Source organism: Coregonus clupeaformis, chromosome 35 (assembly GCF_020615455.1).
Source record: "Coregonus clupeaformis isolate EN_2021a chromosome 35, ASM2061545v1, whole genome shotgun sequence".
NCBI classification, from domain to species: Eukaryota; Metazoa; Chordata; class Actinopteri; order Salmoniformes; family Salmonidae; genus Coregonus; species Coregonus clupeaformis.
Window position 1 is genome coordinate 10876572 of NC_059226.1, and position 18817 is coordinate 10895388.

General features: G+C 43.1%; 1 protein-coding gene across 1 annotated transcript; it reads left to right on the top strand.

Annotated features, from left to right (window-relative positions):
* The first annotated feature begins 14563 nt into the window (after positions 1-14563).
* LOC121550496 (myosin light chain 4-like) lies at positions 14564-18492 on the top strand. Its single transcript, XM_041862771.2, has 7 exons — positions 14564-14739; positions 15792-15819; positions 15963-16112; positions 16432-16605; positions 18009-18086; positions 18182-18218; positions 18342-18492. The coding sequence occupies exons 1-6, from the start codon at positions 14566-14568 to the stop codon at positions 18208-18210; spliced, it is 633 nt and encodes a 210-aa protein (XP_041718705.2). The 5' UTR covers positions 14564-14565; the 3' UTR covers positions 18211-18218; positions 18342-18492.
* Positions 18493-18817: the final 325 nt, after the last annotated feature.

An 18817-nucleotide genomic window follows, 5' to 3' on the forward strand; every position in this document is an offset into this window, starting at 1 on the left:
ATATGGAAATTTCACATGTGAAATCATGTGATTTTCCACATGTGAAATCATGTGTTTTTTATGTAAGGGAGGGAATACTTCCACAGGTGACAAGCCTTGCAAAAGGAGATGTCATTGTAATTCAACAAATACAACTGTTTTCAGTGATGCCCTGATAAGATAGATTTATGATATTCAGGTTTATGCATGAATATTTGTTTCACCGTTTTATTTTGTATTATTAAAATAATTAAGTAACTTTAAGGGATCTCGTTAGTAAGCAGTCTAACATAAGACCAAGGTTACTTCAGATAGCTTTCCTATGTAACTGGGTAACACTGTTCCTCACAGATGCAGTGCTCTCCAAGGTGCTGGAAAATCACTCTTCCAGGCATCACTTTCCTTGGACCTTTACTTCAATTAACATCTCATACAAAATGAATGACATAATGTTGAGTTTCTTATGGATCCTAACACAGCAGCCTCCCACCTAGAGGGCAGAAACAAAACATTCATCAATGTGAAATATTGGTCTACAGCACCCCCTTGTGATGAAAGATATTCAGTCCAAAAATGAAAGAGGGAGAACTACAGGTAACTGCCAAAATAAAGGAAGCACCAACATAAAGTGTCTTAATAGGGTGTTGGGCCACCACGACCCAGAACAGCTTCAATGTACATTGGCATAGCTTCTACTTAGTGTCTGGAACTATTGAAGGGATGCGACACCATTCTTCCACGAGAAATTCCATAAGTGTTCAATTGGATTGAGATCTGGTGACACACACACACACACACACACACACACACACACACACACACACACACACACACACACACACTCTTTAAACCCTAAAATGCTCCTTTGAGACCTCTCTTTCAAAGTCACTGAGATCTCTTCTTCTGGCCATGGTAGCCAAAATAATTGGCAACTAGGCATTTTTATACATGGCCCTAAGCATGATGGGATGTTAATTGCTTAATTAACTCATGAAGCACCTGCTTTCAATATATACTTTGTATCCCTCATTTACTCAAGCGTTTCCTTTATTTTGGCAGAACCTGTACGTTGTACTTGAAGATCTTCGAGTTGTACAGTGAGCTCCAAGAGTATTGGGACAGTGACGTTTTGTTTGTTTTGGCTCTGTACTCCAGCACTTTGGATGCAATTATACAATTACTATGAGGTTAAAGTGCAGACTATCAGCTTTAATTTGAGGGTATTTTCATCCATATCCAAATTACAGCACTTTTTGTACATAGTCCCCCCATTTTAGGGGACCAAAAGTATTGGAACAAATTCACTTATATGTGTATTAAAATAGTCAAAAGTTTAGTATTTGGTCCCATATTCCTAGCACGCAATGATTACATCAAGCTTGTGACTCTACAAACCTGTTGAATGCATTTGCTGTTTGTGTTTCAGATTATTTTGTGCCCAAAATAAATGAATGGTAAATAATGTATTGTGTCATTTTGAAGTCACTTTTATTGTAAATTGTAAATAATTGTAAATAAGAATAAAAAATATGATGCTACCATGATTAAGGGTTATGGTTAAGGTTAGGGTAAGGGAAGGGGTTAACATTAGGGTTTGGGGTAGGGACATCCCAAGGACCCGGATAGCACTGACCCTAACACATGGGCTGACAGGAGTTTATGGTTACTATGAATACTCTACCGATACTATACTTTCTAGTTTCTAAGCAGTTGGTGGACTTAAGTGACTCAATTTAGCATCAGCTGTGTAAAGCAAGACCACATAACCTTTCTCAATCCTCTAACATGAGCATACCATAGAGAAAACAGTGGGTATAAAAGTAAACTGTCCTCTCTCACCGCGAGGTTGGAGGTCAGATATCAGAGTGATGCTGTCCCCCTGTCCATCAAAGCTGCCACAAGAACACTGCAGTGAGTAATGTCATTCTAGCCAACAGAGTAGTTCTAATCTACAAACCTGATTGGTTGGACATTGAAAAGGGGATTCCAAGGCCTTCACGTTCTCTCCAATTCTCTCCAAAGGGGGAACTCAAAGCCTGTTGGATTTTTTCACCCAGATGGCAAGAACACAGCCCTTTGGGCCGAGAACACAGCCCTTTGGGCCGGGGGTGGGGGCTTCGCCCTGCCGGCGTCTCGGGGCGGTTGGGTGAGAGCGCACACACTGACCAGACCACCCACAGATGGGAACAGAAATTCATATTGTCTTTGTATTGTATTGTTTTAATAAAATAATAATGTTAATAATAAAAACAACGCAGAGCTGAAACCAGAGTGGCCCCTCAGGGGTGCGTGCTCCTGTACTCCCTGTTCACTCATGACTACATGGCCAGGCACGACTCCAACACCATCATTAAGTTTGCAGATGACACAACAGTGGTAGGCCTTATCATCGACAACGACGAGACAGCCTATAGGGAGGAGGTCAGAGACCTGGCCTTGTGGTGCCAGGACAACAACCTCTCCCTCAACGTGATCAAGACAAAGGAGATGATTGTGGACAACAGGAAAAAAGGAAGGCCCGAAAAATTGTCAAAGACTCCAACCACCCTAGTCATAGACTGTTCTCTCTGCTACTGCACAGCAAGCAGTACCGGAGCGCCAAGTCTAGGTCCAAGAGGCTTCTAAACAGCTTCTACCCCCAAGCTATAAGACTCCTGAACATCTAATCAAATGGCTACCCAGACTATTTGCATAGCTGGCTGGCTCGCTAGCTAACGTTACGTGTATGACCTTATTATTCGTATCTCAGAGCCATTTGCTTAGCTAGCTATAGCCTAATCTTAGCTAGCTAACAGTGAACCTGGTTGGTTAGCTACCTGCAGATTCATGCAGGATAGTAACGTCATGAGTTGTGATTATGGGTCATTGTTTACCTAGCTAGCTAGCTACATGTCTTAACAAAAGAATCCACTAAGCAAGTAACCATTTTGGGTGCGTTCGTAAATTCAGTCTGGCCATCTACTCCAATTTCAGAGCACTCTCGTCTGATTGTGCCAGAGCGCAGAATAACTGATGAATTTACGAACGCGCAATACCGGTTGAATATGACCGGTGTCAGTTAATGTCGGCAAAAAAGCGTAATTAAATTGTTGCCAGCAGCACAGTTACAGTCACCAACGCTCTGGATAACATGAAAACAGCCTAACCAGCTCTGCTAGGTCGAGTAAAATGGTCAGAGTGAGGTGTTCTCTCATTTGTTTTTGGAAGTAGCAAGCAAGCTAGCCAACGTTAGCTATAGTCACTGCTGCAACTGTTATAAGTAGGTAGGTAAATAAGCATTGGACAGGTACGCCTTGTCTGAGCCAGTACGGCCCATAGCGGCAGGAGCCAATCTCCTGATTCTGTAGCATGAGGAAGCGTGATGTACAAGTACACCTCCTGGGAAGGACACCATCTTAATGCTGAGTGCCAAGCAGAGAGGCATCAAGGTCTTTGGTTGGTATGCCTCGACAAGTGATCGAACCCCCACTGTTCTACCACAGAGCCACAGATTTGCTGCTACTGTTATAGTGACTGTAATAGTAGTAGTAGTAGTAGTAGTAGTAGTAGTAGTAGTAGTAGTAGTAGTAGTAGTGTAGAATCCCCAAAGTCACTACTAAAGCCCCACTCTTTGACAAACCATTAAAATGCAGGTCACAAATGGTATCTGTGGAGTCACAAATGTTGTCACATTCACAAAAACATGTAAGAAATATGTTTGTAAAATGTGCTGTGTTAACCAGAGAAAAACTGTCTTGCATTTATTTGCTAATCATCGTTTGGTTGTTGTTAATGATATAATGATGACTCATTTGCTTTTGGATCATGACATATGTTAGTGAAACTATATGGGCATATACAGACTGGGATTTTTATTTAAAAGTTGCATTCTATATTTGCACAACACATCTTTTGTTTGTGACTCACTACTTATATATTTTAAACATTTTGATAGAAATCTATCTCCATAGTATGGTCCCGTTTTAATTGAAGAGGTCTGTTTTTTGTGTGTGTTTTCTTCACAAAATGAACTGTGTCCAGCCGTTTCATTGGGAGAGCTACAGGTCCGTTGACTAGCGGTTTCCATTTGAGAGCTTCGCCTCGGTCACGTGCCACTAAAGCTTGGAACGGATTCTTGGACACAGGACCATGAGTTTATTTGGGACAGAGCATTTTTTTCTTGTTTATTTTATCGTGTTGAAGGGGGGTCCCTATTTAAAGCATCTAGCTATGATGCTGGTACCATAACAGTTCACTCATTACTAATTAGTGCATTCGGAAAGTATTCAGAACCCTTGACTTTTTCCACATTTTGCTACGTTACAGCCTTATTCTAAAATGGATGTAAAAAATAATAATCCTCATCAATCTACACACAAGACCCCATAATAACAAAGGGAAAACAGGTTTTTAGACATTTTAGCAAATGTATAAAAAATTAAAAACAGAAATACCTTATTTACATAAGTATTCAGACCCTTTGCTATGTGGCTCGAAATTGAGCTCAGGTGCATCCTGTTTCCATTGATCATCCTTGAGATGTTTCTACAACTTGATTGGTGTCCACCTGTGGTAATTTCAATTGATTGGACATGATTTGGAAAGGCACACACCTGTCTATATAAGGTCCCACAGTTGACAGTGCATGTCAGAGCAAAAACCAAGCCATGAGGTCGAAGGAATATTCCGTAGAGCTCCGAGACAGGATTGTGTCGAGGCACAGATCTTGGGGAGGGTACCAAAACATTTCTGCAGTATTGAAGGTCCCCAAGAACACAGTGGCTTCCATCATTCTTCAATGGAAGAAGTTTGGATCCACCAAGACTCTTCCTAGAGCTGGCCGCCCGGCCAAACTGAGCAATTGGGGGAGAAGGGCCTTGGTCAGGGAGGTGACCAAGAACCCGATGGTCACTCTAACAGAGCTCCAGAGTTCCTCTGTGGAGATGGGAGAGCCTTCCAGAAAGACAACCGTCTCTGCAGCACTCCACCAATCACGTCTTTATGGTAGAGTGGCCAGATGGAAGTCATTCCTCAGTAAAAGGCACATGACATCACGCTTGGAGTTTGCCAAAAGGCACCTAAAGGACTCTCAGACCATGAGAAACAAGATTCTCTGTTCTGATGAAACCAAGATTGAACTCTTTGGCCTGAATGCTAATCGTCACGTCTGGAAGAAACCTGGCACCATCCCTACGGTGAAGCATGGTGGTGGCAGCATCATGCTGTGGGGATGTTTTTCAGCGGCAGTGACTGGGAGTTAGGATGAATGGAGCAAAGTACAGAGAGATCCTTGATGAAAACCTGCTCCATAGCACTCAGGACCTCAGACTGGGACGAAGGTTCAACTTCCAACAGGACAACGACTCTAAGCACACAGCCAAGACAATGCAGGAGTGGCTTCGGGACAAGTCCCTGAATGTCCTTGAGTGGCCCAGCCAGAGCCCGAACTTGAACCCCATCGAACATCTCTGGAGAGACCTGAAAATAGCTGCGCAGCTACGCTCCCCATCCTACCTGACAGAGCTTGAGAGGATATGCTGAGTAGAATAGGAGAAACTCCCCAAATTCAGATGTCCCAAGCTTGTAGTATCATACCCAAGAAGACTCAAGGCTGTAATCGCTGCCAATGGTTCTTCAACAAAGTACTGAGTAAAGGGTCTGAATAGTTATATAAATGTCATATTTCCGGGGGGTTGCAAAAAATTCTAAAAACCTATTTTTGCTTTGTCATTATGGGGTATTGTGTGTAGATTGATGAGGAAAAAACAATTTAATCAATTTTAGAATAAGGCTGTAAGGTAACAAAATTTGGAAAAAGCCAAGGGATCTGAATACTTTCCGAATGCTCTGTGATTGATTTAGTGATTCAAAGGGGTTGATAATAATTGTTGATTTATAACATGTTTTTAACTTGCCTTGTTTATTGGAACCAAATAGATACTCCTTGAGTTGAATAATAATTCATAACTTTACTTTGTGTTTGTATTTATTTTTAAGTGAAAGGAATAGCTGATTGTGTTGTTCCAAATACTGTTGGGTCATGTTATATTTCCTTGTAGGTAGACCATATATGTGACCTGTTTCAGGAAACTAGGCGTACTATCGCGGGTCACTACTTCACAGGAGAGCCGTTTGAACGTAAATATTTTTATTTGAATTAAAATGTCTTTTTTTGGCAGAAATGCCTTCTCGAACATGTGATCTTTCAAGTGCCTTAATAACAAACTCGTATGCCATCTGTAAATATGAATACAACATTTAAATTACGAGCCTAGTTGGTTTAGCCAAAGAAAAAGACAGCAACCTTCCCACTAGCCATGATTGGCTGAGATAATGAGTGGGCTGGACATGCCATATAGCACGCTTCTGTCTATTTGAGCTGGTCAGTATGTCTAGGTAATCCTGTCTAACGCAGCTTTTAAAAAATGTATTGTGTATTAAAACTGCAGTGTTGTGCTCTACTTTCTGGAGGACCGAGTTTTGAAATCAGTGGAATTCAAGTATGATAGCTAAGGAGATGGAGAAAACACTTGTCTCCGGATTACATCTTCAAACTAAGGGCAACCATGGCATCCGAGAGGAGACGTGTCCATACATGAATGATGTATACGGGTAAGATAGTCTAGCTACATTTTCAGATATTATACGTTTCTAATTTTGACAGAAAGAGCCATTTGAAATCCCGCTATGCCCTCCAACGAAACATCAAATAGGCAAAGCGTCAATACAGGACTACGATCGAATCGTACTACACCGGCTCCGACGCTTGTTGGATATGGCAGGGCTTGCAAACTATTACAGACTACAAAGGGAAGCACAGCTGCGAGCTGCCCAGTGACACGAGCCTACCAGACGAGCTAAATTACTTCTATGCTCGCTTCGAGGCAAGTAACACTGAAACATGCATGAAAGAAGTGGAAGAAGTGGTGCCGGAGAAGATGGCTGCTGTTTTACAGCCCTCTAAATAATTGTACTTTTATGTGTATTTTTTTCACGTTATTTGTAATTTATTCTGTACATAATGTTTCTGCCACCGTCTCTTATGACCAAAAAGAGCTTCTGGATATCAGGACAGCGATTACTCACCTCGTATTGAACAAAGATTTTTTCTTCAACGAGCCGGATGCGAAGGATATCCTACAGACACCCGACAAGGCCCAAATGCCCGTCATTCACATGAGAAAGAGACGGAGATATCGTGGACGTAGGTCGGGGTGCATTGTAAGGATACGACGGCGAGCGAGTAAACTGCCTCTTCCATCAATCCTATTAGCCAATGTTCAATCATTTGAGAACAAATTGGATGACCTAAGATTACGTTTATCCTACCAATGGGACATTAAAAACTGTAATATGTTATGAGTCGTGGCTGAATGACGACATGGACAACATACAGCTGATGGAATATACGCTACATCGGCAGGATAGAACAGCTGACTCCGGTAAGTCAAGGGGTGGCGGTCTGTGTATATTTGTAAACAACAGTTGGTGCACAAATTCTAATACTAAGGAAGTCTCGAGGTTTTGCTCGCCTGAGGTAGAGTATCTCATGATAAACTGTAGACCACACTATTTACCAAGAGACTTTTCATCTATATTTTTTTCGTAGCTGTCTATCTACCACCACAAACCGATGCTGGCATTAAGATTGCACTCAATGAACTGTATATGGCCATAAGTAAACAGGAAAACGCTCATCCAGAGGCAGCGCTCCTAGTGGCCGGGGACTTTAATGCAGGGAAACTTAAATCCGTTCAACCTCATTTCTACCAGCATGTTAAATGAGCAACCAGAGGGAAAAAAACTCTAGACCACCTTTACTCCACACAAAGAGACGCATTCAAAGCTCTCCCTCGCCCTCCATTTGGCAAATCTGACCATAACTCTATCCTCCTGATTCCTGATTATAAGCAAAAACTAAAGCAGGAAGCACCAGTGACTCGGTTAATAAAAAAGTGGTCAGATGATGCAGATGCTAAGCTACAGGACTGTTTTGCTAGCACAGACTGGAATATGTTCCGGGATTCTTCTGATGGCATTGAGGAGTACACCACATCAGTCACTGGTTTCATCAATAAGTGCATCGATGATGTCGTCCCCACAGTGACCGTACGTACATACCCCAACCAGAAGCCATGGATTACAGGCAACATCCGCTCTGAGCTAAAGGGTAAAGCTGCCGCTTTCAAGGAGCGGGACTCTAACACGGACGCTTATAAGAAATCCCGCTATGCCCTCCGACGAAGCATCAAACAGACAAATAGTCAATTCCGGACTAAGATTGAATCGTACTACACCGGCTCTGACACTCGTCGGATGTGGCAGGGCTTGAAAACCATTACAGACTACAAAAGGAAGCACAGCCGTGAGCTGCCCAGTGACACAAGCCTACCAGACGAGCTAAATCACTTCTATGCAAGTAACACTGAAGCATGCAAGAGAGCACCAGCTGTTCCGGATGACTATGTGATCACGCTCTCCGTAGCCGATGTGAGTAAGACTTTTAAGCAGGTCAACATTCACAAGGCCGCAGGGCCAGACGGATTACCAGGACGTGTACTCCGAGCATGTGCTGACCAACTGGCAAGTGTCTTCACTGACATTTTCAATATGTCCCTGACTGAGTCTGTAATACCAATGTTTCAAGCAGACCACCATAGTCCCTGTGCCCAAGAACACTAAGATAACCTGCCTAAATGACTACCGACCCGTAGCACTCACGTCTGTAACCATGAAGTGCTTTGAAAGGCTGGTCATGGCTCACATCAACACCATTATCCCAGAAACCCTAGACCCATTCCAATTTGCATACCGCCCCAACAGATCCACAGATGATGCAATCTCTATTGCACTCCACACTGCCCTTTCCCACCTGGACAAGAGGAACACCTATGTGAGAATGCTATTCATTGACTACAGCTCAGCGTTCAACTCCATAGTGCCCTCAAAGCCCATCACTAAGCTAAGGATCCAGGGACTAAACACCTCCCTCTGCAACTGGCTCCTGACTTCCTGACAGGCCGCCCCCAGGTGGTAAGGGTAGGTAACAACACATCTGCCACGCTGATCGTCAACACAGTGGCCCCTCAGGGGTGCGTGCTCTGTCCCCTCCTGTACTCCCTGTTCACTCATGACTACATAGCCAGGCACGACTCCAACACCATCATTAAGTTTGCAGATGACACAACAGTGGTAGGCCTTATCACCGACAACGACGAGACAGCCTATAGGGAGGAGGTCAGAGACCTGGCCTTGTGGTGCCAGGACAACAACCTCTCCCTCAATGTGATCAAGACAAAGGAGATGATTGTGGACAACAGGAAAAAAGGAAGGCCCTAAAAAAAGACTCCAACCATCCTAGTTATAGACTGTTCTCTCTGCTTCTGCACGGCAAGCAGTACTGGAGCGCCAAGTCTAGGTCCAAGAGGCTTCTAAACAGCTTCTACCCCCAAGCTATAAGACTCCTGAACATCTAATCAAATGGCTACCCATACTATTTGCATAGCTGGCTGGCTCGCTAGCTAACGTTACGTGTATGACCTTATTATTCGTATCTCAGAGCCATTTGCTTAGCTAGCTATAGCCTAATGTTAGCTAGCTAACAGCGAACCTGGTTGGTTAGCTACCTGCAGATTCATGCAGGATAGTAACGTCATGAGTTGTGATTATGGTTCATTGTTTACCTAGCTAGCTAGCTACATGTCTTAACAAAATACTCCACTAAGCAAGTAACCATTTTGGGAGCGTTCGTAAATTCAGTCTGGCCATCTACTCCAATTTCAGAGCACTCTCGTCTGAGTGTGCCAGAGCGCAGAATAACTGATTAATTTACAAACGCTCAACACCCGTTGAATATGGCCGGTGTCAGTAAACGTTGTCAAAAAAGCGTAACTAAATTGTTGCCAGCAGCACAGTTGCAGTCACCAACGCTCTGGATAACATAACAGCCTAACCAGCTCTGCTAGGGCGAGTAATGTTCAGTGGGCTGTTCTGGAATTTGTGTCTGGAAGTAGCTAACAAGTTAGCTTGGGTGCTTGACTTCTATTGTTAGTACAGAATGCTGGGATCAACCCTTAAAGAGATGGGTTGGGCTAAAGCTTAAGAGGGTGTGAACAATGCTGAATGGGTGTAGACAAAGAAGGGCCCTACAGTAGTAGTACCAAAATATTTTCTCAAAAGTGAGTTTACAAGTTTATCAACTTTCAAAGCAAAAATATTTTCCCATTGTTCCTCAACTGTAGTGTATGATATACCATTTTGTAGCTCTGAGTCTCTACTTTTATCCAATGTAAAACACACCATTTCAAATTTTGCTACATAAGACCGATTTGACCGGTCACATATTCTTAAGGGGTATATTACCTACTAGGTGGAGCGTTGAGGCACTGCACTATTTTATTTATGGTTAGGCCCACACAGTCCACACACAATTCCACAGGCTGCCTATTTACAGACCACATAGTCTAATTGTACTGCTACACATCTAGATATTAGGTCCAAACTGATATGAACTCAGGTCCCTCAGAAGAGAGGGCTACATGAAGGACACAGTTGAGAAAAGCCATGCAAAGTATGCCTGTTGGAATACAGCATCAGTTTGTATGGAGTAGGCTACTGCTGCATACGTGAATCTGCAAAAGAGAGGGAGAGTGGCCCAGCCCCCGAAGTGACTCTACTCTGTGTGGCTCTTGCCAACCCCCATTGTCACACCTCTGAGAAGCAGAGGTTCTGTTGTTTTTACAAGTCTGTAGGTCTGATATCTGATTGGAGGTCAACTTTACAGTAATACTATTTATTGGTCAACAACTCAGATTTTGAGTCCAAACAACTCAGATGTTATAAAGGGTCTTAGGTTTATTGTCTCTTTCTTGTTCCTGACCTGACCAGTGGTTGTAGAGGGTGCAACAGGTCAGTACCTCATGAGTAAATGTCAGTTGGCTTTTCATATCCGAGCATTCAGAGGTCGAGACAGCAGGTGCGGTAGAGAGATAGAGAGAGAGAGGGAGAGTTGAAAACAGCAGATCTGGGACAAGGTAGCACGTCCGGTGAACAGGTCAGGGATCCATAGCCGCAGGCAGAACAGTTGAAACTGGAGCAGCAGCACGACCAGGTGGACTGGGGACAGCCAGGAGTCATCAGGCCAGGTAGTCCTGAGGCATGGTCCTAGGGCTCAAGTCCTCCGGAAGGGGAGGGAGATAGAGAGAATTAGAGGGAGCAGACTTAAATTCACACAGGACACAGGAGAAGACAGGAGAATTACACCAGATATTACACCTAGCCCCCTGGCACATAGACTATTGCAGCATTGATACTGGAGGCTGAGACGGGGGGGTCGGGGGACACTGTGGCCCCGTACGATGATACCCCCGGACAAGGCCAACCAGGCAGGATATAACCCCACCCAAGCACAGCCCCCACACCACTAGATGGATATCAACAGACAGCAACTTACTACCCTGAGACAAGGCTGAGTATAGCCCACAAAGATCTCCTCCACCACACAAGCCCGAGGGGGTGCAAAACCGAACAGGAAGACAGTGACTCAACCCACTCAAGTGACGCACCCCTCCTAGGGACGGCATGGAAGAGCACTAGTAAGCCAGTGACTCAGCCCCCGTAACAGGGTCAGAGGCAGAGAATCCCAGTGGAGAGAGGGGAGCCGGCCAGGCAGAGACAGCAAGGGCGGTTCGTCGCTCCAGTGCCTTGCCATTCACCTTTGCACACCTGGGCCAGACTACACTCAATCATAGAACCTACTGAAGAGATGAGTATTCAGTAAAGACTTAAAGGTCGAGACCGAGTCTGCATCTCTCACATGGATAGGCAGACCATTCCATAAAAATTGAGCTCTATAGGAGAAAGCCCTGCCTCCAGCGGTTTGCTTAGAAATTCTAGGGACAATAAGGAGGCCTGCGTCTTGTGACCGTAGCGTACGTGTAGGTATGTACGGTAGGACCAAATAGGAGAGATAGGTAGGAGCAAGCCCATGTAATGCTTTGTAGGTTAGCCTTGTAAGTGTAATCATTAATTTTTACAAAGTAATTAAATACACTTGTATTTAGAATTCCATTCTCAGACATTTCTTGATTGCCTATTACATTAACTCAACTGTAGTCTCTTGCATATTTTAATTATCTTTATAGAGTCAGATAAACATCTTAATAGTCTAATTGCCGTCTTATTATGAGTCACATGTAAGGTATATATAATATCATATATGATAAATATTACCCCCCTACAGAGGAGTTACTCAAAGACTCTGTGTCGCTGCTCTAGTTGAGGGAATTAGATCGCATGCATTCTCTGTAACATGGATAAACTGGAAGTAGCAGTACACAGTTTCCCAGATGTGGCAGCAAAGTTGACCTACAGTATAGTGCAGGAGTTCTTAAACTTTTTCAGTGTATTGCTGCAGACTACTCCAAGGCAGCGAGTGCTGCTACCTCTTACTGGAGGCTTCTGGAAGGGACTAGTGGCCCTCTCAAGGGGATGACCTAGACCCTCCACAGCTCCTCTTGTTAAACTGTATTTAGAGGGCAGGAAGGCCCTAGGTGTTTAAGGGCTCCAGGCAGAGGTCAACAAAGCATCTGATGGTAGTGGTTGGTTTTTCAGAGTCACCATGGTATGTTTTGATAGTATTCTCGTAATCTTCACTGATACCCCATATAGGCCTACAGTGCAATCAGGTTTTTAGGCCTCCTTGCTCGCACACAATTTTTCAGTTCTGCCCACAAATGTTCTATACGATTGAGGTCAGGGCTTTGTGATGGCCACTCCAATACCTTGACTTTGTTGTCCTTAAGCCATTTTGCCACAACTTTGGAAGTATGCTTGAGGTCATTGTCCATTTGGAAGACCCATTTGCGACTAAGCTTTAACATCCTGACTGATGTCTTGAGATGTTGCTTCAATATATCCACATAATTTTCCTTCCTCATGATGCCATTTATTTTGTGAAGTGCACCAGTCCCTCCTGCAGAAAAGCACCCCCACAGCATGATGCTGCCACGCCCGTGCTTCACGGTTGGGATGGTGTTCTTCGGCTTGCAAGCAATCCCCTTTTTCCTCCAAACATAACGATGGTCATTATGGCCAAAGTTCTATTTTTGTTTAATCAGACCAGAGGACATTTCTCCAAAAAGTATGATCTTTGTCCCCATGTGCAGTTGCAAACCGTAGTCTGGCTTTTTTATGGCAGTTTTGGAGCAGTGGCTTCTTCCTCGTTTTACTGTGGATATAGATACTTTTGAACCTGTTTCCTCCAGCATCTTCACAAGGTCCTTTGCTGTTGTTCTGGGATTGATTTGCACTTTTCGCACCAAAGTACTTTCATCTCTAGGAGACAGAACGCGTCTCCTTCCTGAGCGGTATGACGGCTGTGTGGTCCCATGGTGTTTATACTTGCGTACTATTGTTTGTACAGATGAACGTGGCACCTTCAGGCATTTGGAAATTGCCCCCAAGGATCAACCAGAGGTCTACAATTTTTTTTTTCTGAGGTCTTGGCTGATTTCTTTTGATTTTACCCTTGATGTCAAGAAAGAGGCACTGAGTTTAAAGGTAGGCCTTGAAATACATCCACAGGTACACCTCCAATTGACTCAAATGATGTCAATTAGCCTCTCAGAAGCTTGCCATCATTTTCTGGAATTTTCCAAGCTGTTTAAAGGCACAGTCAACTTAGTGTATGTAAACTTCTGACCCACTGGAATTGTGATACAGTGAATTATAAGTGAAATAATCTGTCTGTAAACAATTGTTGGAAAAAGTACTTGTGTCATGCACAAAGTAGACTTGCCAAAACTATAGTTTGTTAACAAGAAATTTGTGGAGTGGTTGAAAAAGGAGTTTTAATGACTCCAACCTAAGTGTATGTAAACTTCAACTGTATGTACAGTAACTGTAGAGTCTGGCTCATTCTAATTGTTATACTTCAGTGCCTACCAGGCCAAGAGCTCAGTCAGTTCATTCCAGTTCACTGAGCACACTAACAGCCAGGCCATTCCTTCCCTCATCATCAGTGTCTCCCTCCTCCTTCCTTAGTCAGCTGTTCAGACCCTGCATCTGCTTTGACTGCCCTCACATAAGTCTCCCCCTCTCCAACCCCAAACAGCAATCAGGCCTCCCTCTTCTTTTGGAGTTGTGGGCAACTAAGTTAAGAGAGAAAGATAGTTTAAGCATCTATAAAAAGACCCCTTCCTCCATACTCCCTTGGGTAATGTCCTGCTTCTCTAATTGTAGCTAAGCCCCTCCATACCCGACAAACATACTGAGAGGAAAATAATACTTATCACCCACCTAAGCCCTTAACCCTTGACTGGCGACATGTCACAACTGATGTGCTAAATAGTTAAGTGTCGACTGGGACCTGAGTACTGATAATATTGGCCATTATGAGAGAGAGAACCCTGATGATGTCTTAGTAGCCATGTAGTTGACTGCATATATTAATTCCATGCCACAGGTTCTTCAGGGGAGTCTTGTGAAGTTCTATCCTGAAGACTGTCTTTTTACCCTTATATAGAATGTTATCCTAGCTTCTGTTGGCTAAGCCAACCCCTCTGTCTCAGTGGGGACCCCCAAGCTGGGTATATAACTCTTCCAGAGATGGTCCTCTCTCAGCCTCCACCGCGACACACACACTCTCCCTCACACACTTTCCCGTCCAGGAGAATGGCCCCCAAGAAGCCCGAGCCGAAGAAGGAGGTGGCAAAATCGACCCCACCAGCTCCGGAGCCAGAGAAGCCCAAGGAGCCCGAATTTGACCCACAAAGCATTGCGGTGAGTGTCCGACTCATAGAAAATAGATTGTATGTTGTAATTCTATGGTCTAACCTCTCTGTGAGTCTTTGCTGTCATCTCCTCTCATCCACCTGTGTTTGTAGTGGAACTAATGACATTAAGTATGAGAGAGGAGGATGCCATCTTTAGTTGACGAGTTAGAGCTGTGTACAGGGAAGTCTGTCTAGTGAAAAAAAACATTGTTGTATTAGTTTTCAAAGTTCTATTGGCAACATTTCTTGGTATGGCTATCCTCTGCAAAGGATTTGCCATTTTCAGTGATGTAATAACCTTTCAGGTTAGTTATGTTCAGATCATTAAACCATCTCTGCTTGGTACAGTAACTGTTGAATCTGAATGAGATTATGTTGGAGGTAAATCAATGGTTCCTAATCAATTATATATTTTTTTCATTTTCTGTTCCTTTGGCTTTGGTAACTGGCATTCACTGTACGATCAAAGACTTGTTGGCGTAGTGGCACACATCCAACAAAACTTTCCAGCGACTGGATCAAGCAAACAGTTCATATAACTGTTTTATGTTCCCAACATGCTCTTTCAATGGACAAACAACATTTCAACCCATAACTGTAACTGGTTCCTCGTCAGGTTGTTTTTCTCAGGGATGATAAAAGACAAATTGGGCTGGTATTTGGTGCCAGAGATGTGCTACACCCGGATTCATCTGCATGCTTCTGTCTCTCTGGGGTTCTAGAACAGCCTTTCTAACGGGTCCCCAGTTGGAACTTTTCATTCTTATTGTTCTTATATTAGCCTGTGTTGGCCCCGGGGACAGTGGAGGAGAATTAGGTTTCACACGAAGCCCACCATTTTGAAACTAGGGCGCCCTGTTACTCTTAGAGACACAAATAAGGTGTCCACAGCTGACCTTGGAGGTCTTCAAAGAACTCCCCCCATGTCATGTACATAGTATGCGCCTCGGATGCACCTCATCCTTCATAATACAATTGCTAAATGTGCTTACAATGATGAGCTGGGCAAAATCAGTAGCAATATTCCCACTATTGAAGTGTTCTTTTTTTCTATTTCAGATTGAGTTCACTGCAGACCAAATTGACGGTAAACTGATCTTGCTTTAGAAAATCCAACATCTTTGATGTACATTTTACTATTTGTTATGGGGAAAGTGTATTGGATGACCTGACCTGTTGATGGCTTGCTAGTTTCCCCAGCTAACCCTGATGATCTGTGTTCTTCCCCAGAGTTCAAAGAGGCCTTCGTGCTTTTCGACAGGACCCCCAAAAGCGAGATGAAGATCTCTTACGCCCAGTGTGGTGATGTGATGAGGGCGCTGGGCCAGAACCCCTCCAACGAAGAAGTCATGAGAGTCCTAGGGAAACCCAAGCCACAGGGTCAGTGGCACACCAGTATTCTATAGACATTATATAGTAGTAGTGGTCACTGGTTACATGTTCGCACAGACATAGGCATCAATAATTTTCTCTGTAAGTGTATCCACCAGGTGCAACATTTGAACTGATGGCATCACAGTTTGTAGACATATCTGCCTTTTGACAATGACTCCAGCCATTGAACACGTGCATGGCCACACCATTGCTTAAGTTTCTGTTATCTCTTTATTCACCTTGAGCTCAGTAGAGGCTGAATGTTGATGGGTTGGGTTGATTTCATTGAAAGTAACTCCTTCCCTTGCTCAATGTGCCACCATAGAAATGAACACCAAGCTGATCGGCTTCGAGATCTTCCTACCAATGTTCCAGCACATCTCCAAGTCCAAAAACCGGGGTACCTTTGAGGACTTTGTGGAAGGACTGCGTGTCTTTGACAAGGAGGGCAACGGCACCGTCATGGGTGCCGAGCTGCGTCATGCACTCGCAACTCTTGGTTAGTGCCCATGTTCTATGTAGCTATAATCTCATGTTTATGACGTGATTATAGATGTGTAATGTATGCTCTATGACGTTAATGTGGAACCCGTAAGGGTATCTGAAAGGAGGATTGGTTTGAGGTTTGGCTTCCCTTACGGAAAAACCACATTTATTTCATGTAACATTTTATTTCACATATGAAATTTCAAGTGATTTTCACGTGATCACGTAACCTTTCACATGTGGATAAAAAATGTCACATGTGAATATTCTTCACATAAGATTTCACAAAAATCAGTCCACGGAAAGTCATGCAGTCGGAGTGTTTTCAACTTACATATTTGGCACACATTGGCATGCATTATTATAATGTGAATGTTTATTTATACAGTAATTAATATTCAACATGTCCTCATCTGGGATTTGGACTCACAACCTCTTGGTCACTGCATTCAGACTTTTTTGCTATGCCACCATTTCTGTGTCAATGACTGATTTCACCTGTATTCCTAAACTTTGGACATCAAAGTAAATCTCAGCTTTGTTAAAAATACACTCAAGAAAAACTATTATATTTATCATAGTAATTGAGTAACATTAAAACAGAATAATAAGACACACCAACATTAGACTATACAGAAAACCCTCACATTGCTGAACTTCTGAGCATGTTACAGACTTTTTTAGCGCAGCAGAAAGATAACCTAAATCCAGAGGTTCTGAGTTCAAATCCCAGGTGGGGTCATATACAGTACAAAGGAATCATGTGAAATAGATTCATATTGTCATTCGTTAAAGATTTGTACACTATTTTAGCTGAACAGCGCACAACTTACCTTAAGACCCCCACACCATTTCATTACTTCTCTTAGAAAAAAACATGTGAAATCTGCAGTTTCACATATGAGAATTGCATTTTCACAGTTGAAATAGCTGTTTTCACATGTTGAGCTGAAATGTTCACATGTGAAAGCAAAAGAGACACATGTGAGGTCAGTTGTGTTCACATGTATTAAATGTAGAATTTACATGTTAACACCACATTTTCACATTAGAGATTCACATGTGAAAACCGTTCACATTTGAAAAACGTTCACATTTAAAAAACTTTCACATGTGAAAACCTAACTCTCACATGTGGAATTGAATTTTCACATGAGAAAAACATTCACATGTGAAAATATCATGTAGATCATGTTCTCACGTGCTGAAATGTTTTCATGTGTTGCTTTTACATGTTGTCACATGTTATCACATTAACTTCACATAAGGTCACGTGATCACGTAATTACGTGAGATCACATGTGAAACACACATGATCACGTGAAATTCATGTGTTTTTTTTCCGTAAGGGGTGTGTCTGTGAGGAGTGTTTAACACCATTTGAAATGTCTCACACCCCTACCGTTACACTTGCAGGAGAGAAGATGACAGAGAAAGAGATAGAGGTAGTGATGGAAGGACAAGAGGACGGCAACGGCTGCATTAACTACGAAGGTGCGGCAACATACGACTTTATGCAGTGTGCTGAGGAAACCTACTGGTTCCCACCTAATGTTAATACAGCCTCTGTTTCTATCTCTCTATTTCAGCCTTTGTGAAACACATCATGGCTGGGTGAATGATCAAGTGAGTACAGCATCTTAACTGTGAAGTGCATTACCTTTTTGCCGGCACCCTGAGTCGTGCATCAACATGTTCAAACTGATGAAGTAGGGAAAGTGAAATGACAGGTGTCTCTCTCTGTTGCAGAATTCAAGATGTCGCTGATCTGAATCTCTTTTGTCAGCTCTTTCGTTCAAATCTTTGTACTCAATGTGTGTGATTGATTCTGTCTGTGTGTGTGTGAGTGGATGTGTGTGTCACAACGTTTCGACAATGGAAATAAATGTTCAACGTCAAACATCTAGGTCCAAAGCCATGTTTTATCTTTATTTCCATGCGTGACAGTTGCAAAGTGATAATATTGAGAGATGGTAACTATTTTCAAAGTGGTGTGCACTTCATCTGAAATGGGAGCGCTGTGTATTCCCTAAAGTGGGGGAGATCCTCTCCTTCTTTGGTGGTCCCATTGAAATCCATTATGTAATGGGTCTCTGGTGCATTCTTAGGTTTCACATGTTAAAAGCCTGCGTCTGTCACATACACATATTTAGACTAGCCAGTTGAGCAATGACATGTGATAACATTCCAAACAGGTGAGTGACAACTGTGCTTCTGTTTGTTAA

Coding starts and splice junctions, on each gene's coding strand:
- LOC121550496 (XM_041862771.2), top strand. CDS start 14,566: ATGGTCCTCTCTCAGCCTCCACCGCGACACACACACTCTCCCTCACAC. Junction 16,113..16,431: donor AGGGAAACCCAAGCCACAGG/GTCAGTGGCACA, acceptor GTGCCACCATAG/AAATGAACACCAAGCTGATC. Junction 16,606..18,008: donor TCATGCACTCGCAACTCTTG/GTTAGTGCCCAT, acceptor TTACACTTGCAG/GAGAGAAGATGACAGAGAAA.